This window comes from Callospermophilus lateralis, chromosome 3 (genome assembly GCF_048772815.1).
Source record: "Callospermophilus lateralis isolate mCalLat2 chromosome 3, mCalLat2.hap1, whole genome shotgun sequence".
In the NCBI taxonomy this organism is placed as follows: domain Eukaryota; kingdom Metazoa; phylum Chordata; class Mammalia; order Rodentia; family Sciuridae; genus Callospermophilus; species Callospermophilus lateralis.
The window spans coordinates 88,107,311-88,129,510 of NC_135307.1; the positions used below are offsets into that span (position 1 = coordinate 88,107,311).

The 22,200-nt window shown below is 38.0% G+C and overlaps 1 protein-coding gene and 1 pseudogene across 1 annotated transcript in view; one reads left to right on the top strand and one right to left on the bottom strand.

Moving 5' to 3' along the window:
• The window catches only part of Rtf1 (RTF1 homolog, Paf1/RNA polymerase II complex component), a 56,291-nt gene that overhangs the window by 24,780 nt on the left and 9,311 nt on the right, over nt 1-22,200 (top strand). The window contains exons 3-8 of the mRNA XM_076850583.1: nt 4,524-4,671; nt 8,783-8,987; nt 14,036-14,150; nt 14,873-14,984; nt 20,465-20,600; nt 21,698-21,875. Coding sequence (XP_076706698.1) covers nt 4,524-4,671; nt 8,783-8,987; nt 14,036-14,150; nt 14,873-14,984; nt 20,465-20,600; nt 21,698-21,875 — 894 coding nt within the window. The remainder of the gene's footprint in view (nt 1-4,523; nt 4,672-8,782; nt 8,988-14,035; nt 14,151-14,872; nt 14,985-20,464; nt 20,601-21,697; nt 21,876-22,200) is intronic.
• LOC143393481 (translin-associated protein X pseudogene) lies at nt 3,110-4,474 on the bottom strand (annotated as a pseudogene).

A 22,200-nucleotide genomic window follows, 5' to 3' on the forward strand; every position in this document is an offset into this window, starting at 1 on the left:
TTATTTATTTATTTAAAGATTTTTTTTTTTCAGTTACCAATAGTTTTTTTTTAAATCCTTTATTTATTTACGTATATGTGGTGTTTAGGATTGAACCCAGGGCCTACACATGCCAGGCAAGTGCTCTACCACAGAGCCACAATCCCAACCCAAGGAGGTTAATTTATTTATTTATTTATATTTTTTAAAAATTTTTAATATTTATTTTTTAGTTTTTGGTGGATATAACATCCTTATTTGTATGTGGTGCTGAGGATCGAACCCAGCGCCATGCGCATGCCAGGCAAGCACGCTACCGCTTGAGCCACATCCCCAGCCCAAGGAGGTTAATTTATCATCCCATTACAATAGGAGCAAAAACTGTACTTTTTTAACATAGAAAGTATTTTTCACCAAAAATTATTGTAAATCAGGATAATTGCTGGGCATGCTGGTATTTACTTATAATCCCAGCTACTGGGGAGACTGATGCAAGTTTAAGACCAGCAGCTTATCAAGACCGTCTCAAAATAAAGAATTAAAGACTGGGAATGTAGCTCAGTGCTAAAGCATCCCTGGGTTCAATCCCTAGTACAAGAAATAATAAATAATAAATAACATATCAAAGGAGATATGGTTTAATATAGTACTGGAATTGAACCTAGAGCCTAGCACATGCCAGGCAAGAAAAAGCTCTCCCACTGAGGTACATCCTTAGCATCATACATTTAAGTAAGAGATACACACATTTTTTAGTTGTCAATGGATTTTTTTAATCTTTTATTTATTTATGTACATGTGGTGCTAAAGATTGAATCCAGGGCCTACACATGCCAGGTACATCCTTAGCATCATACATTTAAGTAAGAAATACACACTTTTTTTTAGATAATGTGTTATGGCTCAGTATAATATCGCTTGTTCAATTCTCAGCACTGCATATAAATGAATGAATAGAATAAAGCCCATCAACAACTAAAATATTAAAAAAGAGCACATATGTATATATAAAAAAGATAAACACAAATATACTTAATGATCTACTTTACTTTCTACTTTCTTAAAGTTATTGCCAGTACTACTGTCCATGTACAAAAGTGGCTCTTAACCTTTCTCAGTGCATTTTGCCGTTTTCTCTTGGGCACAAGCTTCTTTCCCCGCCTTTCTGAGGCCCACCTCATCACTAAATCATTCTTTATGTACTGAAACCCTGACATACCAGCCCTTAGCAGTTAATGTGATCTCTACCTCAGAAAACACGAGAAGCTGTTTTCTCTCACTTGTTTGTCTTGCCATAAAGTTAGTATCTTTGTTTTTCTGTTGCAACAGAAACTACATTAATTCGATTTTATGTTTTATCTAAATATTCTATTACTAAGAAATTCCATTACTAAGAAATTTATAACTAGTAGTTATAAAAAACAAACTTTTTAAAATTATTTCTTTTTAAAAAAAGTATTTTAATATTTTATTCAAAAGACTGGTTTTAAACATCTATAAAACATTCACTGATTTATTATTATTTTACTTTTAACATTTAAATTTAAATTCAAGTGGTGAAAGTAACAAAAAATATATAATGGGATTAATTATCATTCAGCAGTATACCTCAGTGTAGGGAGACCCATCCACCCTCACCACAACAAACCTAATGTATCAGGTATGTCTGTGTTTTGTTTTCCTTTAGGTAATATTTTTGAAAAGTTACATTGTCCAAGAATGAACTCTTACAAACAGAAGTAATCTTTCCAAAAGTAATAATCTAGATTCTCAAAACTCACAAAATCAATTGATTTGGGGGCTGGGGCTGTAGCTCAGTGGTAGAGCACTACTTGCCTAGCATGTGTGAAGCACTGGGTTCAATCCTCAGCACCACATAAAAGTAAATTAAAAAAAAAAAATTAAGCTCTCATGTCCATCTCAACTAAAAATATATTTTTAAAAAATCAATTTGTTTGGAACTATCTGTCATCCAGTAAGTACTGTCTGTCATGCTCAAGTCAGCTTCATGTTGTAAGTAATAATCTGTAGCTAGTTTTAGTAGGCAAGTTCATTTCTAAAGAGTGCTAAAGATTGTTACTCTTAATTGTATGGCCAGTTGTCTTATTGCTGAATTCTACAACATACAATTTTTTGGCAACTTTATAAATACTCCAGACCTACTATAAAGGTTTGGATTAACTTAGTATTTCAAAATTTCAAGATGCTAGAATAGGAAAGCCTTCAAGCATGCCTAATAAAAATGGTAAGGGGGGAAATACTGCTAAATAATTAATACTAAAATCTTTCAGTTATGTACAAGTACATAATTCAACTCAACTTTACCAGTGAAAACATTAAAATGTTAGCTCCAATTCCCCTTCAGAGCTTAACCACTGACTTACATCTTAGTCCTTTTTATTTTCTATTTTGAGACAGGGTCTCAATAAGTTGCTTAGGGCCTTGCTAAATTGTTGAAGCTGGCTTTGAACTTTCAATCCTCCTTTCTCAACCTCCAGAGCTGCTGGGATTGCAAGTATTGATAGTTAATTTTCAATTCTTGTTCTATGGATTAAGTCAATTCTGGGGGTGTGCAATACATTGCCAAGAAATTTAGACAGGAAGCTTAGGTCCAGAAGTTTAATTAAGAAATCTTTTCTATATATAACAAAAATCACCAACTGAAATTGCTTCCATTAAAAATTATTACTCCAAAATTCATACAAAATAAGTATGTTATAGGAGAAATCTCAGTTTGAAGCATGTTCACATAACACAGATAAATGATAAAGGTTAACCAGCAAAACTCCTCAAATAGGCATATATACAAACACTTGTATATGCACACTTCTGTGAATAAAAAGAATCAATTGGCCAGGTGCAGTGGCACACGTTTGTAGTCCCAGCGGCTAGGGAGGCTGATACAGGAAGATCTTGAGTTCAAAGCCAGCCTCAGCAAAAGCAAGGCACTAAGCAACTCAGTGAGATACCCTGTCTGTAAATAAAATACAAAAAAGGGCTGCGGAGATGACTCAGTGGTTGAGTGACCCTGAGATCAACCCCCAGTACTCCCCCCAAAAAAATAATTAATTCATTTGATAATTTCATGTACAGCTTGTATACAACTTAAGAGAAATACAACTGAATGTTTCTATGTAAATGCTGCAATAAATTCAAATGAAATGCTGAGTAACTGTCTTACAAATTTGTCTATCTCCAGATGATAGCCAGTGATGTTGTTATAGGAAATGCCCTCTTCCTGAACAATCATTTCTGTTTTAACTGGGAGCATATCTTCCAGCATGTGCTTGGGATCTCTGAACCCTGGACTTTTCAGAACATAACAAGCAATCTCAACTTTGACCAGTCCTTGTTTTATGGTATACAGCTTCTTAGAGACCTTGTAATACTGAATGTTTGCCAATGAAGGAAAACCCATCCTAAACCTGGCTTAAAAAACAATTTCACTTCAAAGGGAGGGTGGTTTGTTTGTTTCTTTCTTTCTTCTCTCTTTCTTTCTCTTTCTCTCTCTCTCTCTCTCTCTCTCTCTCTCTCTCTCTCTCTCTCTCTCTCTCTCTCTTTCTTCTTTCTTTTTGTGTGGTGTGCTGGGAACCCACCCCAGGGCCTTGTGCATTCGAGGCAAGCATTTTCCCAACTGAGCTGTATTCTCAGCCCAAAGGGAGTGTTGAGTCCCCATTCCCCACACTGTTAATACACATTTGCTTCAACTCTCCAGTTAAACCAGCCACTCCCAGAAGGTAATAAATGGGTGACTTAAGTCTCCAAGTTACATATCCTGTGCATCAGAGGAGGGAGTCTTGTTTTCTTTCCCATTAACCTCTGTTGTAAAAATCAATTGTTTAATAATTTCATCCATACTGACTAATGATTGTGTTTTGATGAAGTGTTGGAAAGAGATAGCACATATTCCTACAGTCCTGAGTGACAATTAAGTGGAACTGATCTCCTGATAGCTCTTGGGATACCTGTCATATTTTTTGTCTGATACCATCTAATATAATTTAGGATTTAGTCAATATTTCTTCCATTATCAGGAGCACTTGTAATCCTATGGAGGAGAACAATCATCCTCTTATGTTCAAGTTATATCCCAACCAAGTTTCACAAGTCTCTCATGTTTGTCATGCCTTACATCCAATTCCTGCTGAAATGACTTGAAGGCCAGCATCATGGGTGAAGGTGAACTAACATCCTTCCCCTCCCTTTGGTTGTACAGGGAAGTTGTTGTGTTTCTTCTTCTGAAACCTCTCCATTCTTCTTTGCTGCTCACATTGGATGACCTTTGCTGAGACGTACAGAGACTGGAGGCTGCAGAGCGCAGCTCAGTACCAGTTGAGGCAGCCACCTGAGTGGCCAACTGACCTAAAAGTGTATCTTTCATCATATAAAGTGTATATTTGGGAGTGGGTTCAAAGTTGTAGAGATTCTTGGAATCATTTTGTTGAAAGTCAAATAGTCTTAATTCTCTTGAATCGTTCAGCTTTTTTTTCTCCATAAAGTTCCTATTTCAGTTTTCCTTTTTCTTTTTTTTTTTTCCCTTGTAGTGGACATTTGGGAGTAATAAAAACAAGAAGAAAGGAAAAGGCCGAAAAATAGAGAAGAAAGGAACCATGAAGAAACAAGCAAATAAAACTGCCTCCTCGGGCAGTTCAGACAAAGACAGTTCTGCTGAGAGCTCAGCACCGGAGGAAGGTGAGCCAAGTACCCAGACCAGGCGGGAGAATTTCTCGTCTTGTCAGGTTGGAGAGAGAGGCAGAAGTGGAGAAGAAAGGAGCCCACATTATAGCTTGATCTCTCCCTTTAGAACAGTGGTCCTTAGCTTTTTCAGTGGTCATGGATCCTTTGAGAATCTGAAAAAAAAGCAAGAAAAATCATGCATTTCCCGAAGGAAGGGTGAGAACCTGGGAACCCAACCAAGGAACCCAGGAGGAGTAGGTGTCCCTGTATTAGTCTCCACTCACTTTATCCTGGGTGTCTTCTTTTTTTGTCTGTGGAGGGAAATCCTTGAGTCAGATGAAAAACTTAGAAGAAATATTCTATTTTTGTTGTTGTTACCAGGGATATGACTCGGGCACTCAACCACTGAGCCCCATCCCCAGCCCAATTTTGTATTTTATTAGAGACAGGGTCTCACTGAGTTGCTTAGCGCCTTGCCATTGCTGAGGCTGGCTTTAAACTCTAAATTCTCCCGTCTCAGCCTCCAGAGCTGCTGGGATTACAGGTGTGTGCCACCACTCCCAGAGAAGAAATATTCTTTTCTTAAACAATTCCAGAACTTTTCGATAACACTAGTTTAACAACTAACTTGTTCCAGGACTAGAATAATAAACCTTAAGTTGTTTTGAAAAAGTAAGGTTCAATTACAAATAGCCTGGTATAAAATTGGTCTAACCTGGTTTTAAGTCCATGTCTGTGAATGTTAGCTCAAATTGAATCAAGCCACGATTCTTGTTAAATGGCTGATTTTAACTTAATATTCATTAATAATATATATTGAGTTTTTACATGCCACCCTTTGTCCTTTCAAGATCCAGTGTTGGGCTGGGGTTATGGTAGAGCACTTGCCTAGAACGTTCGAGGCCCTGGGTTCAATCCTCAGCACCACATAAAAATAAATAAATAAAACAAAGGTATTGTGTCTAACTACAACTAAAAAATAAGTATTTAAAAAAAAATAACAGCTAATAAAATGTAGAAGAAATTATAGGGTTAGAAAAGTCTTCATTTTTTTCATCCACGATAATAATTGTTAATATAATACGGAACAAGATGTTTTTACAGTCTAAAAGAATCTTCTTCTACATACTAACTATAGAAGGAAAAAGGTTCCTGTACAGAGAGGAAATATGGGAAACACCACCTTAACCAAGTAATACAAATTAACAGTAATGATACAAACAGATGCTAAAAGCTTTTTTTGGTGTTGGTGGTTTTTTGTTTTGTTTTGTTTTATAGTAGGACTTGAACCCAGGGGCATTTTACCACTGAGCTATATCCCTAGTCCTATTTATTCTTTATTTTGAGACAGGGTCTCGCTGAATTGCTAAGGCTAGCATTGAACGTGTGATCCTTCTATCTCAGCCACTGGAATTGCTGGGATTATAGGTGTGCACCACTGTGCCTGGCTGGATGTTAGATGCTCTCTGATGTAACACAATCATTGAGTGAGTATTCTTGCCAAAATTTCATAACCTAAATTGTTCCTTGGCAAACCAAATCAAATTAGGAGACCTTTGATAACTGTTGTTCTCAGAATTAATATTTAAAAATCAGTTTCTCAGTTACACTAGTTGCATTTCAGTTGCTCATTAGCCACTTGTATTGGCTACTGTTCAGATAGAGAATATTTTCATCACTACCTTACAAAATTCTATTAGACAATTTTGTGGACTTAAACTCTTCAAAAATTCAAAGGCTTGAAAGACAAAGGCTGGTCCAAACCAGGCATGATGTAGTCCTAGATTGGATTCTGGCTCAAGTGATCTCCTGCCTAAGGTGAGGAGTTTGGGCCAACCTGGACAACATCACGAGATCCCATCTCATTTAAAAAAAAAAGAAATTAGCTAGGATTGTAGGTAAGTACGCTTATAATCATGGCTATTAAGGAGGCTGAAGCAGGAGGACCACAGGTTTAAGGCCACCCTGGGCAACCAAGTAAGATTCTGTCTCAAAAAAAAAAAAAAAAGGACTGGGGATGTAGCTCAGTGGTAGAGCTCTTGCCTAGCTGCATGAAGTTCTGGGGTTAATCCCTAATAACACCTGAAAAATAATTAATTCATTTTTTTTTCAATATAGAAAGGTTGGTCCAGATTAAATGATATTAGAGACATGGTAACCAATGTGTGATCTCAGATTGGACCCCACTTTGTATAAAAAGTGACTATTAAGTTCAGTAGTAAAACAATTGGTGAAATTAAGTACTAACTGTACATTATATGATGGAATTGCATCAATGATAAATATGCTAAACTTGATAATAATGTAGTTTGTTATGTAAGAGACTGTCCTTTGCAGGGCACAGTGATACATGTGTATGATCTCAGGTGGCAGGAGGCCAATCTCAGTAACTTAGGTGAGACCCTGTCTCAAAAACTTTTGAAGCTGGGCATGGTGGCGCACACTCAGGAGGCTGAGGCAGGAGGATCTCAAGTTCAAAGCCAGCATCAGCAATAGCTAGGCACTAAGCAACTCAGTGAGACCTTGTCAAAATTCAAAAAAGGGCTGGGGATGTGGCTCAGTGGTTGAGTTGCCTTGAATTCAATCCCTGGTACAAAAAAAAAAAAAAAAAAAAAAGTTGTTTTTGTTTGTTTGTTTGTTTGTTTGACAGCCAGGTGTGGTGGTGCACATCTATAACCCCAGCTGTCAGGAGGGTTAAGGCAGGAGGATCAGGAGTTGAAAGCCACCCTCAGCAAAAGCAAAGTGCTAAGCAACTCCGTGAGACCCTGTCTCTAAATAAAATCCAAAATAGGGCTGGGGATGTGGCTCAGTGGCCGAGTGCCCCCGAGTTCAGTCTCTGATAATTCTCCCCCAAAAAAATATTTTTTGAGGTGCACCACCTTACACAGCTACAATTATTTTATATGTGTAGACAGAAAAAGTAGTCAGGCATGGTGGCATATACTTGTAATCCTAGCAGCTCAGGAGGCTAAGGCAGGAGGATCATAAATTCAAAGCCAGCCTCAGTAATTTAGCAAGCCCCTAAGAAACTTAGTGAGACCCTGTCTCTAAATAAAATATTTAAAAAGGGGCTGGGGATATGGCTTGAGGGTTAAGTGTCCCCAAATTCAGTCCCAGGTACCAAAAAATGAAAAGGAAAGAGAAAGTGAATTGACATTGTTAACAATGAATGAATCTAAAGAATGTATGAGAGTGTTATTGTTTGTACAACTTTTTTCCTGTAGGTGTATAATTTCTTCAAAATAAAAAAGTTGTGCTAGGGGGCTGGGGATATAGCTCAGTTGGTAGAGTGCTTATCTCACACGCACAAGGCCCTGGGTTCAATCCCCAGCACACACACACACACACAAAAAAAAAAAAAAAAAAAAAAAGTTGTGCTAGGTGTGGTGAGGCTGTGGCAGGAAGACCTTCAGTTGAGGCCAGCCTCGGCAACTTAGGGAGACCCTGTCTCAAATTTAAAAGGCTGGGAGTGTAATTCAGTGGTAGAGTGCCCCTCTGTTTAGTCCCCACTACCAATAAATAAATAAATAATAATCCAAGTATGGTGGTACAATCCTGTGTCAGTGACTTAGAAGGCCAAGGCAAGAGGATCACAAGTTCAAAGCTAACCTCAGAGCCAGGCGTGGTGGCACATTCCTGTAATCCCAGTGATTTGAGAGGCTGAGACAGGAGGATTTTGAGTTCAAAGCCAGCCTCAAGCAATTTAGCAAAAGCCCTAAGCAACTTAGCAAGACCCTGTCTCAAAATAAAACATAAAAAGGTTGTGGATGTTGCTCAGTGGTTAAGCCACCTCGGGTTCAATTTCCAGTATCAGGAAGAAAAAGAAAAAAAAAAGACTAGTCTTAGCAATTTAGTAAGACCCTTTCTCAAAATAAAAAATAAAAAGGCATAAAAGAATTGAAAAGAACATAGCTTTCTTTTTCCACCTTAATTTTGCTAATTTCTATTTGCATTTACCAAAAGCAGACTATGGACTGGTCCCAAAGAAGCTGAGGTGGCCTTTTGCCATTTTACCTGAGAGAGTCAGAGGTGGCCTTTTGCCATTTTACCTGAGAGAGCCAGTGCTTGTCAACACAGTGGGATCACTGGACTTAGCATGTGATCTCATGTTGGGTCTCTGTTGCAGGGGAAGTATCAGATTCTGACAGCAACAGCTCCTCTTCTAGTTCAGATTCAGATTCTTCCTCAGAAGATGAAGAGTTCCATGATGGCTATGGAGAGGATCTCATGGGAGATGAGGAAGACAGGGCCCGTCTGGAACAGATGACAGAGAAGGAAAGAGAGCAAGAGCTGTTCAACCGCATAGAGAAGAGGGAGGTGTTGAAAAGAAGGTAAAGTTGTAGCTACCCTGCCTTTTCTGTTTATTTCTTGTCTCTCTCTCTCTTTTTTTTTTAGTGATGATTCTTTTTTTTTTTTTTGTATATTTATTTTTTAGTTGTAGTTGACATAACACCTTTGTTTTATTTATTTATTTTTATTTGTTCTGAGGATCAAACCTAGGGCATCACACACTCTAGGCGAGTGCTCTACCGCTGAGCCACAACCCCAGCCCTATTTCTTGTCTCTTATACTTCCCTTCTCATTGACATCTGACCTATATAGGTGGTCTAAAAGTTCAACTTAAGAATTTTCAACAGGGAGGTTGTGGCTGTTCGGTAGAGTGCTCGCCTAGCATGTGCGAGGCGCTGGGTTCGATCCTCAGCCCCACATAAAAGTAAAAATAAATAAATAAAATAAAGGTACTGTGTCCAACTACAGCTTAAAAAAAAAAAAAAAAAAAAAAGATTTTTCAACTTTACAATGGTCTGAAAACATACCCATACAACCATCCTGATTTTCACATTCAGTACAGTATTAAGTAAATGAAATGAGACACTCACTGAAGCTTTTGAGCACATTTAAGGCAGGCTAGACTTAGCTATGATGTTTGTTTGAGAGTGTAGATGTATTCAATACATTTTCATCTTATGATATTTTCACCTTATGATGGAGTTCGGATGCTTTCACATCATAAACTAAGGATCATCTGTATATGAAGATGCATTTGGAAATGGTATTGTTAACAAAATGAGAAACAAATATTTAGGATCACATTTGTTGTTTATACTGTCATTTTATTTACTAATTGCTATAAACATTTGTGTCTGTTTTATTCTTCATAACTACCCTATAAAGTTGATTATACCTTGTAAGAGAGTTAGAAATTTTAGCTTAAAGACATAAAGTAACTAAAGAGCAAGCTCCATGAGGCCAGAGACTTTGTCTTGTTTACTGCTCTATTCCTGGTACCTAGAACAATGACCGGCACATAGATGTGCACTAAATATTTGTTGAATGAAAGAAAGAAGATATTTGTCTAAGATTATATAGCTGGTGCAACTAGATCTCAAATCTGGCACCAGCTGACTCCATAAAATACATTGGGAGCAACATTGTCTCCTACTTCCTATTATTTTACCTGTTTTTAACATAGGCACTGGGAGCAATACTTTTGAGGGTTAATTACTGAGATATTGTATGTGTCTTTGATAAAAATCAGTATATGATTTGATATCTGCTGAGCATAAAGTAGCAAGGAAGCCATGAAATTGTCTTGATTTTAGAATTTAAATCTAGTAATTATTGAAAGTATGGGCTGAGGATATGGCTCAAGTGGTAGCGCACTCGCCTGGCATGCGTGCGGCCCGGGTTCAATCCTCAGCACCACATACAAACAAAGATATTGTGTCCGCCGAAAACTGAAAAATAAATATTAAAAATTTAAAAAAAAGAAAGTAATGTAAGAAGACATCAGGTGATATGTAAAAATTAAATGAACAGGGCTGGGGTTGTGGCTCAGTGGATAAGCACTTGCCTCACATGCGTGAGGCACTGGGTTTGATACTCGGCACCGCATAAATAAATAAATAAATAAAGATATTTTTAAAAAATTAAATGAACAAATGGTGTTTCACAGCTTTATGTTTTACAGATTGACTAAATTTTTCAAGCTCCCAAAGTAGAAATAATTTTCCAAAATTCACATTTGGAACCCTGTTTTCATAAGATTTAAGTCTTGGAATTACTCATTATGTACACACTAGGTATCTGTCCTAGCTTTTTTTTTTTAAGTACTGGGGATTGAATCCAAGGGTGTTCTATCACTGAGCTACATTCTCAGCCCATTTCATTTATTTTGAGATTGGGTGTCTCTAAGTTGCCAGGCTGGTCTCAAACTTGCAATCCACCTGCCTCAGCTTCTCAAGTAGCTGAGATACTACTGTACCTCAGGAGGCATGTACCACTGTGGCTGACAGTTTTTGTATTTTTTTAAAATCTGAAATGTGAGATTGCTTCTTGGTAATGAGAAGATGCTTCAGTTTTGTGAATTTTTGCCATAAGCTTCTTGTCTTTTATCTTGGGAGATAAGAGTCCTCAGAACCAATATCCTTCCTTATTTACCTAATATCATTAAAAGAAAATCAAAGCACTTTTCTTTGTCAGCAGTTAGTTCCATTTCATCTGGAGCCTATTTGTCCTTTCTGGACATATTTCTGGACCATATTAACTGTGGTGAGTTACCTTAGACAAAAATGATTCACTTTCAGTCAGTAGCAAGCAGTAGATAGACATTTGTTTTTTTGTTTTGTTTTTAATATTTTTTTAGTTGTAGTTGGACACAATGTCTTTATTTTATTTATTCATTTATTTTTTATATGGTGCTGAGGATCGAACCCAGCACCTCGCATGTGCTAGGCAAGCACTCTACCGCTCAACCCCAGCCCCAGCCCCAGCCCCTAGACGTTTGTTTTGACTGTGAATACTTCCAAGGTTACCTGTGTTGGAACCAACAGGACTTAATCTGTGTTGGAGTTGCTAGATGGTTAGGTATGACTTGTAAAAATTGTGTTTTCAAACTGTGAAGAACATAACAAAAGCTTGTTGTATAATTAAATTACAAAGTAACTCAGGAGTGATGAATGGCTGGCCTCAAGCTTGGTTTGTTTATTATATTTGTTTGTTTGTTTGTTTTAGTCCTGGGGATCAAACACATGACATCTGCATGCCAGGCAAACTTCTACCAATAAGCTACACTCCCATTCAGTTTTTAAATTTTTGCCTTATGTAAACAAGGCAGTTGACTACTTCAGTGACAGTTTTTAGTACTAGAAGAATGTTTAGGGTGATGATAATTAAAACAGAGATTCAGAGCCCTGCACAGGAAATTAATATTTTTGTAGCTCATTTGTTTAGCTTTAGGGCAGTACAATATGATAACTCAGAAAATTTCATTCATCTATTTTACTTAATTAAGTTCTTTATATGGATCCCATCTAATCATTATGTGTATCCCATGACAGACTTTTTTTCTTTTTTTCCAGTCTGTTTTTATTTATTTATATTTGCAGTACTAGGGATTGAACTTAGGGGCCCTCTATCACTGAGCCACATCCCCAGTCCTTTTTATTTTTTATTTTGAAATAGGATCTTCTTGAGTTGCGGAGGCTGACCTACTTGCAATCCTCCTGCCTTAGCCTCCAGAGTTGCTGGCTTTATAGGCATGCACCACCTGCCAAGATATAACAGTCTTATGTAAGCACCATTAATGTTCTGCTCTCTGGTCAGCAACACCTATAGTGAGGTCATCCTTAGATGTTGGATTCCTCAGGGGAACAGGCAGCATACAAAATAGCGTAATCACAGAAAGAACACTGATGTTTTAGGGCCAGGACCTCAGCTCATCGGTGGAGTGTTTGCTTACTATTTGCAACACCTTGGGTTCAATACCCTCTACCCCAACAAAACAAAACAAAAAATTATCATGTTAGCTGGGCATGGTGGCACACACCTGTAATCCCAGCAGCTAGGGAGCCTGAGGCAAGAAGATTGCGAGTTCAAAGCCAGCCTCAGCAATGGCAGGGCTCTAAGCAACTCAGTGAGACTATGTCTCTAAATAAAATATAAAATAGGACTGGGGATGTGGCCCAGTGGTGGAGTGCCCCTGAGTTCAAAACCCAGTACCAAAAAAAAAATTGGTGTGTTAGTTAGAAGAAGGTGTAGGTTCAATTTAGACCCATTGATCACTGAGCTGAATAAAATCACTACCTTCCTCCTGGCTCAGCTTCTCCTTTGTTATTGTTGTAAGCCTTGAATGAGATAATACCCTTAAGAACAGTATGTATATAAGCTATTAAATACTTTAAAATATCTTATTTGAAGTAACACAGTAAAGTGTACAATTTGATAGTGTTTTGTTTTTTGTCTCTGTATGTGTGTGTGGTATTGGGGATTGGACTCAGGGGGCTTTATCATTGAGTTGCATTCCCAGCCCTTTTTGTTTTGTTTTGTTTTGTTTTGCTTGGTTTTTGTGGTGCTAGGGATCAAACTCAGGGACTCAAGCATGCTAGGAAAGTGTTCTACCACTGAGCTCCCTCCCCAGGCCTTTTTTAAATTTTTTATTTTGAGACAGGGTCTCCCTATATTACTTAGGGCCTTACTAAATTGCTGAGGCTGCCTTTGAGGTTTCAATCATTCCACCTCAGCTTCTGGAGTCACTGGGATTACAGGAATGTGCTGCTACCCCTGGCTTAATATACTTCTTGGGGTAGGGATTTAGATCAGTGGTAGAGCACTTGCCTAGCATTCACAAGACCTTGGGTTCAATCCCCAACACCTCAGAAAGAGAGAAAAAAAAAAAATCCTTGTTCTTACTAAAATTGTGACATTGTAGATATTGTGTCAAATGCAATGGTGTACTCCTTTAATCTCAATTTACTCCAGAGGATGAGGCAAGAGGTTCACAAGTTTGAGGTCAGCTTGGGCAATTAGGAAGACCCTATTCCAAAATAAAATAAAAATGGCTGGGAATGTAGCTCAGTGATAGAGCACTTGGCTAGCATGTGAAAGGTTCTGGGTTCATCTCTCAGTATCACAAATAGCAATAATAATTGTGACATTGTACTTTTGCCTCCTAACTTGACCAAAGAATATATTGTTTTCTTCTGTTACATGAAGGCTGAAGGAGAACTGACGATAAGTCTAAAGAAGAATACAGTAGTATCCTATATATTTTTTTCTTATTTTAAATCTATTCCAATTTACTTCTTTCAAGTACTTTTTGTACTTATATTCAGTATGTTTTTTTAATCTTTATTGTGTTTACTTACTTTTATGTGGTGCTGAGGATTGAACCCAGTGCCTCACATGTGCGAGGCAAGTGTTCTGCCACTGAGCCACACCCCATTGTATTAATATGCATACAAGATACATTGGAATTTCTTGCAGAATGCCAAAGTGTTTACTAACTCCTTCCTTATACTTACTTCTTTCTCCTAGTAGAAATTAATCTTTATATATATTTCTTTGCATTTTAAAAATCAAACAAATATCTTTTAACCAGGTTTGAAATCAAGAAAAAACTAAAAACAGCCAAAAAGAAAGAAAAGAAAGAAAAAAAGAAAAAGCAAGAAGAGGAGCAGGAAAAGAAAAAGCTGACACAGATTCAAGAATCTCAGGTAGGAGATTCAGTGGCCTCATAATCCAAAGAGAATACCTCTCTCTTTGAGGTAGAGGTAGATTTATGTTAATCCTCCTAGGAAATTAGTGGAAGGTTAGTTAGCTCATTTATCTCTGGATGTATCATTTTACCAATAGCCAAACTGGTTAACTCCTTAGGACACTCACTCAGCATTTAAATAGGAGCCCACTAGAGTGAGCATCACTTGAAAAAAAGTTGGTAAGCCTCTCTAGTCCCAAGTAACCAGATTGGTTATGATATTTACTCAGGTGTATGTGATTCTAGACTTGGTATAACTATAGCTAGGAAAATAAATCATCTCTGCATTCCTCATGAATTGTCAACAGATATTAGATCATAATCTATGTATTCTTACAGAATTTACTTGGATAATTCTTTTCTTTTTCTTTTTTGGGTGGTGCTGGGGATTGAACCCAGGGCCTTGTGCATGCTAGGCAAGCACTCTACCAACTAAGCTATATCCCCAGCCCCCATGGTAATTCTTTAGCTTACTATTTATTAGGCAGATAAAATAAACTGATTTCACTGCTCTATTCTCTTTGTCCACAAGAGGATGCTCTCTACTTATACAAGTTTTAAGTTTCTGTAGTCAACATAAATTCATATAAAAGACTGAATACATTAATTGTTGGGTATAGAGAATCTTATCAGCAATTAGTAAAAACAAAAAGGCCATCCTATTTATCCTTTCCTTCCTAGGTAACATCCCACAATAAGGAACGTCGTTCCAAACGGGATGAGAAATTAGATAAGAAATCTCAAGCCATGGAGGAGCTTAAAGCAGAGCGAGAAAAACGCAAGAACAGAACAGGTAAGTGAGGGAATGTAATGATTACTATGTGTCTTCAGTTATACAGTGTGACTCACTGGTGGCCATATTTATTTTCCCCCCTGTTTAAGTCTTTATAATGAAAAGTTCCAGACATGCTGAGAATAGTGTAATGAACCTTTATATTCCATTATCCAATCTCCATATTCATCTCATGGCCAATCTTGTTGAATCTAAAATCCTCTAAGATTATTTTTTTAATTAAATCCTAACATCATCATATTTCTAACAATATATGTCTGTTATAGATAAGGACCCTTGTTTGTTTGATTTATTTGGTACCAGGGATTGAACATAGAGGGGCTGAACCACTGAGCCACATCCCCAGACTTTTATTTTTCATTTTGAAATAGGATCTCGCTAAGTTGGTTAGGGCTGCACTAAGTTGCTGAAGCTGGCTTTTGAACTTGTGATTCTCCTGCCTCAGCCTTTGAAGTTGCTGGGATTATATGCATGCACCATTGCACCTGGCTAGGACTCTTGTGTTAAACCTAACTTCTATATCATTGTCACACTTAAAAATAGTAACAATGAATCCCTTAATATGATCATATATCTAGTCAGTACTAAAGTCTCTGTGTTTGTTTTATAGCTTAAAAAAATATTGGTTTTATTGTTTGAATCGGGAACTTAGAGTCCACATTTTGTGATTTATTAATGCATCCCTTAAGTTACTTAAGCTCTTAGTTTTTCTCCTTGTTTCTTTGTCTTCTTTGTAGTTTATTTGCTGAAGAAACCATATATGCATTTGTCTGTTTCCCACAATGCTGACTATATCCCATTGATAGTATTGGGTGTGTTCCTCTAATCCCTTGAATTTCTTATGAATTGTTAGTTAAAACTAGAGAATTGGTTAGATTTGGGTTTGTTATGTGTTTTGATAGTTGCTTTAGTTTGGTTAGGAAAGCTGATTTTTAATATCTGACTGTCTTGTAGTGTTACAGCTCTTTCAGGCAGCTTTTACCACAATAATGTAAAGTAATAAACCACTAACCTGTTCCCTACATGTGCATCAGTATGAGTTCAGCTGGGACTGTCTCCAGGCTGCAGGTGGGGGTCAAATCTGCTCTACCTGTCTCTCTTCCTCCTTGGACCAAGGAGGACCTTTTTTTTTTTTTTTTTTCTTTAGGTGTAGATAGACACAACACAATGCCTTTGTTTTTATGTGGTACTGAGGATTGAACCTGGGTCCCACCTGTGCTAGGCAAGCGCTCTACCACTGAGCCACAGCCCCAGCCCCAAGGAGGACCATTTTTAATCATGGTGACAACAGAAGTATAAAAGGGGAAAGCAGAAACACAAAGTACCTGTTAAGGCTGAGACTTAGAGTTGACATAGTATCACTCTCAGGCTGGGAGGAACTGAAATTACAGTTATATGATAGAAGGCACATGTACAGGATGGTATGAAGAATAGGAAATAGTAATGTGTTCTGTCACAGCCACTAATGATCACGACTTAGATCATTTAATTGACTGGGAATTGTAAAATGATAATCTGTCTGATACAGTGGCATATGCCTATAATCCCAATGATTTGAGAGGTTGAGGCAGGAGGGTTGTAAATTCAAGTGCAGTCTGGACAATTTAGTGAAACTCTGTCTCAAAAAAAAATAAATAAACTTGGGGCTGGGATTGTGGCTCAGCAGTAGAACGCTCACCTAGCTTGGGCGGGACCCGGGTTAGATCCTCAGCACCACATAAAAATAAAGGCATTGTGTTGTGTCCATCTACACCTAAAAAAATAAATATTAAAAAAAAGAGAGAGAGAGAGAGGGTCCCTACCTCTAATGAACTTAAAGAAAAAAATAAGGGGCTGGGGATGTGACTCAAGTGGTAGCGTGCTCGCCTGGCATGCGTGCGGCCCGGGTTCGATCCTCAGCACCACATACAAACAAAGATGTTGTGCCTGCCGATAACTAAAAAATAAATATTAAAAAAAAATTCTCTCTCTCTCTACCTCTCTATACCTCTCTCTCTCTTTAAAACAAAAAAAATAATAAGTAAATAAATAAAAATAAACCAATTATAATTGTTAAGAGCCAGGGAGCCTGGTGCAGTGGCACATGCCTATAATCCCCGTGGCTTGGGAGGCTGAGATAGGAGAATCACAAGTTCAAAGCCAGCCTCAGCAATGGTGAGATGCTAAGCAACTCAGTGAGACCCTGTCTTTAAATAAAAAAATAGAAAATAGGGCTGGGTGGTTGAGTACCCCTGAGTTCAATCCCTGGTACCAAGAAAAAAAAAAAAAAAAAAGAAGAAGAGGAGCCAGGGATGTAGCTCAGTGGTAAAGCACCCCTGCCTTCAATTCTCAGTACCTAAAAAATAAATAATAATAATAATAATAATACTCTTATCTGTCATTCCTTATTTAATATCTGATCTCCTCCTATTTAAAAAAAAAAACAAAAAACTTTTCTCATTAACTATTTAGTTACCCCCAGGTTCATTTTTAATAGGAAAGGTAGGATAAATGTTTGATTTACTTTCCTTTATTTACCAGTCTTCAAAAATATGAAATAGTTCCTTAGCAACTACCAAAAATGACCAGTGAGGTTTGTTTATTTTTAATATCCCTGTGAACTCATGGATTTTAACCTATTTTATTTGTTTTAATCCATTGCTATGATTATTATTATTGATACTCAGTTTGTCAACTAGTTGTAATAAGCCCTTTAACACAAGACCCCAGAAATCCTGGTTTGGTTTGGTTTTATTTTTGGTGGTGATGGTGCCGGTGGTGGTACTGGATTGTACCCATGGCCTCATGTAGGCTAGGCACGTGCTTTACCACCCCTCATTTTTTTTTTTAAGATATTTTTTAGTTGTTGATGGAACTTTATTTTTTAATATTTGTATATGGTGCTGAGAATCGAACCCAGTGCCTCATGCATGCTAGGCAAACGCTTTACCACTGAGCCACAACCCCAGCCCCCCCACCCCTCATTTTTATCACTTTCTTACTTTCTAGATTTGGAGTCAGACATTTCTCTAAGGAGCCCTTTTTCATGAGAAATTATATTTATTTATTTTTATTTATTTATTTATTTATTAGTTTTCGGCGGACACAAGGACACAACATCTTTGTTTGTTGTATGTGGTGCTGAGAATCGAACCTGGGCCGCACACATGCCAGGCGAGCGCGCTACCACTTGAGCTACATCCCGAACCCCAGAAATTGTATTTAGAGACCACAAGGAACACTTATACTATTCAGTTAGCTATTATTTTTAAGTTTTTCAGTGTGCAGAGCTAGAATTTTATTTATTTATTTATTTTTTTATAAAGGATAAAGTTTAGCATGAACCTGGGTACAGTGGCTTGTGCCTGCTTCCTCTATTGGGGAAGCTGAGGCAGGAACATTGCTTGAGCTCAGGAGTTCAAGGCCTGCCACAGCAATTTAGCAAGACCCTGTCTCCAAATAAAAAATAAAAAGGGTTGGCAGTGGTAAAACTCCTCTGGGTTTATTCCCCAGTAAGACACCCACACACACGACCAGCCTGGGGTAACAGGTGTGTGCCACCATGCTCAGCCATGGTACCATTTCTAATTCAAGAATGTCAGAGGTTTTCCTTTATTTTTGTTTTTGTTTTGTTTTGTTTTTTGTAATAAACTTATACAAATATAACTCGATTTATAATGCTACCACTGAGCCACAACCCCAGCCCCTGTTTGTGGTGCTGAGGATCGAACACAGTTCCTCACATGTGCTAGGCTTTACCACTGCACTACAACTCTAGCCCCAAAACTTAAAATTTTGAGATAGGGGCTCACTACGTTGCCCAGGCTGTCCTCAAACTTGTAATCTTCTTGCCTTAGCCTTCCGAGAGTTGTCTGGAACCCAAGAGTGCTCTACCACCACTGCACTACATATTCTGCTCTTTTTTTTTTTTTTTTTTCAGACAGGGTCTTGCTAAGTTGTCAAGGTGATCCTCCCCAATGTCTCCCAAATAGCTGGGATTATAGGTGTGTGCCACCATGCTCAGCTGTGATACCATTTCTAATTCAAGAATGTCAGAGTTTTTCCTTTGTTTTTTTGTAATAAACTTATTGAAATATAACTCATTTATAATACTATTTACTCGAAGTTTACAAGGCAGGGCTAGGGATGCAGTTTAGTGATAGCTCTCTAATAGCCTATCATGTACAAAGCCCTGGGTTTAATCCCAATATAGAGAGGGAAGAAACATTCATTGGGATTTAACTGCATCCATTTATTTACATATTGCCCAGGGCTGTTTTTATGCTACATCACTTTAATTGAATAGTTAAGACAAGAGACACTGAGGTTGTAGCTCAGTGGTTGGGCGCTTGCCTGGAATGCACTGAGTTCAATCCTCAGCACCACATAAAAGAAAGAAATAAAGATATTGTGTCCATCTACAAAAAAAAAAAAAAGACAATGAGGCGGTAAACTGGAAACCTGAAATATTTACTATTTGATTCCTTAAAAGCACTCTGGCAGGGCTGGGGTATGGCTCAGTGGTAAAGTGCTTGCCTTGCATGTGTGAGGCACTGGGTTCGTTCCTCAGCACCACATGTAAATAAATAAAATAAAGATTCATTGACAACTAACAAAAAAATTTTTTTTAAAGAGAGAGTGAGAGAGAGAAGAGAGAGAGAGAGAGAGAATTTTTTAATGTTTATTTTCTAGTTTTCGGCGGACACAACATCTTTGTTTGTATGTGGTGCTGAGGATCGAACCCGGGCCGCACGCATGCCAGGCGATCGCGCTACCGCTTGAGCCACATCCCCAGCCCTAACAAAATATTTTTTAAAAAAAGAAAAGAAAAGCACTCTGGCCAAGTGGCACATGCCTATAATCCCAGAGACTCCGGAGGCTAAGGCAGGAGGATGGCAAGTTTGAGACCAGCCTCTGTTTGAAAATAAATAAAAAGTGTTGGGGATATAGCTCAGGGATATAGTGTCCCTGGGTTCAGTCACCAAAAAACAAAACAACACCTTCTGACTCAGAATGTGATGTTATGTCTCATTTGTGTTTTTATAGCCAAATAGTATACCCACTGAGTGGATGTAACAGGGGTATTCAGCCACTCCCCTATTTGTGGACATTTGGGTTGTTTTTGTTCTTCTGCTATTACAAATATTAATACACATTCAAAATAAGGTTTTTATCAAAAACTCTCTGAAGATAATTGTGAGTTTTTCTCCCTTTTTCTTGCCCATCTTGAAGCATCTTGAGTGCAATAAAAGACTACTCTCAATAGTGCTCCTGACCCTTTCTGCCCACTCACTAACAACCTTCTAGCCTTTTTTTGTTCTATGGGTACCTAATATTTGGTGCCTAAATGATTTTACACTATAGCTCAGGTTATCACAGTCTAGTCCAGAGAGGATAGAGTTGTCTAAGTCCTCTTCTAGGTTTCAGTTTCTTCTTAAAGATGAAACATAATTCATTTTCATGTTCAGAGTATCTGGGTAAATGTTTCTTCTTCTTTCTAGCTGAACTCCTTGCCAAAAAACAGCCATTAAAAACCAGTGAGGTTTACTCTGATGATGAGGAGGAGGAAGAGGATGACAAGTCCAGTGAAAAGTCAGATCGCTCATCCCGAACATCGTCATCTGATGAAGAAGAGGAGTAAGCTATTCACATTTTGGTTTAGTAGGCAGGATGGTTGGGTTCTTTGAGAAAAAGCTTTGTGAAGTTTTCAAAATCTTGTTTGGGCTGTGACTTGTTTGGTTCAGTACCCTGAATTGATGAACTGAGATTCCCTAGCACATTAGCCCATTACCTTCTTCTGCCTCTGGCTCCTAGGCTGCACTACTAAACATTCCCCCTGGACCTAGCAGATGGGAACTAACTTCGTGTCACCCTCAGGTTGACCTAAATCATTAGTTTCCTTCCTTCCTTCCTTCCTTCCTTCCTTCCTTCCTTCCCTCCCTCCCCTGCCTCTCTCCCTCCCTCCCCTACCTCCCTCCCTCCTTCCCCTACCTCCCTCCCTCCCTCTTTCCATTCTTTGCTTAACCACTGAGTCATATCCCCTCAGTCCTTTTTATATTTTAGGTTGAGACAGATCCTCACTAAGTTGCTGAGGCTAGCTTTGAACTTGAATCCTTCTGCATACCTGGCTCATCAATATTTTTTTTCTGGAGTGGTGTCTCATTACAAACATTTTACAGGTCGGGCACAGTGGCACATCCCTATAATCCCAGCATTTTAGGAGGCTGAGGCAAGAGGATTGCAAGTTCAAAGCTAGCCTCAGCAACTTAGTGAGGCCCTAGGTAACTTAGTGAGACCCTGTTTCAAAATAAAAAATTAAAAAAGGGCTGTGGCTCAGTGGTTAAGCAACCCTTAACCACTTTGGTACCAAAAAAAAAAAAAAAAAAAAAAAGTTCACACTACTGGTTAGGAACAGGATTAACTATTTTTCTTTCTTTTTTTTTTTTTTTTAAGAGAGATAATTTTTTAATATTTATTTCTTAGTTTTCGGCGGACACAACATCTTTGTTTGTATGTGGTGCTGAGGATCCAACTCGGGCCGCATGCATGCCAGGCGAGCGTGCTACCTCTTGAGCCACATTCCCAGCCCAGATTAACTATTTTCTGATGTTTTATTTATTTCTCCTACTAGGTTAATCTTTGTATTTTAAGTTTTAAGAATTCGGTGTTTATTTATGTATCTTATTCTGTTTTTATGCTGATTATTTTTCCCACTGCCACTTTGTTTCCTACAGGAAGGAAGAGATCCCTCCAAAATCACAACCAGTTTCCTTACCCGAAGAATTGAATAGAGTTCGATTATCGCGGCATAAGCTAGAACGTTGGTGTCATATGCCCTTCTTTGCTAAAACTGTCACAGGATGTTTTGTACGAATTGGCATTGGAAACCATAACAGCAAACCAGTTTACCGGGTTGGTATTTCTTTCCTTGGACAGTTGTCCTTGGTATTTATTTATTTGTTTGTTTGTTCATTCTTTTTTGTTTGTTTGTTTGAGATGGGCATCTCACCATGTCAGTGGCCTTAAACTTGCAATCCTTCCACCTCATCCTATTGAGTGCCTGTGATCTCAGGTGTATACCACCATCCCAGATTTCCATATTTTAAACATAATGATACCCTCCTGGAGGTAGGAGATACTAATCAAATCTATTTGCCAACATTTGACTGTGTATTTAGTCAGCTTTTCTTACAGTAACAAATACCTGAGATGATCAAATGAAAATTTTATTTTGACT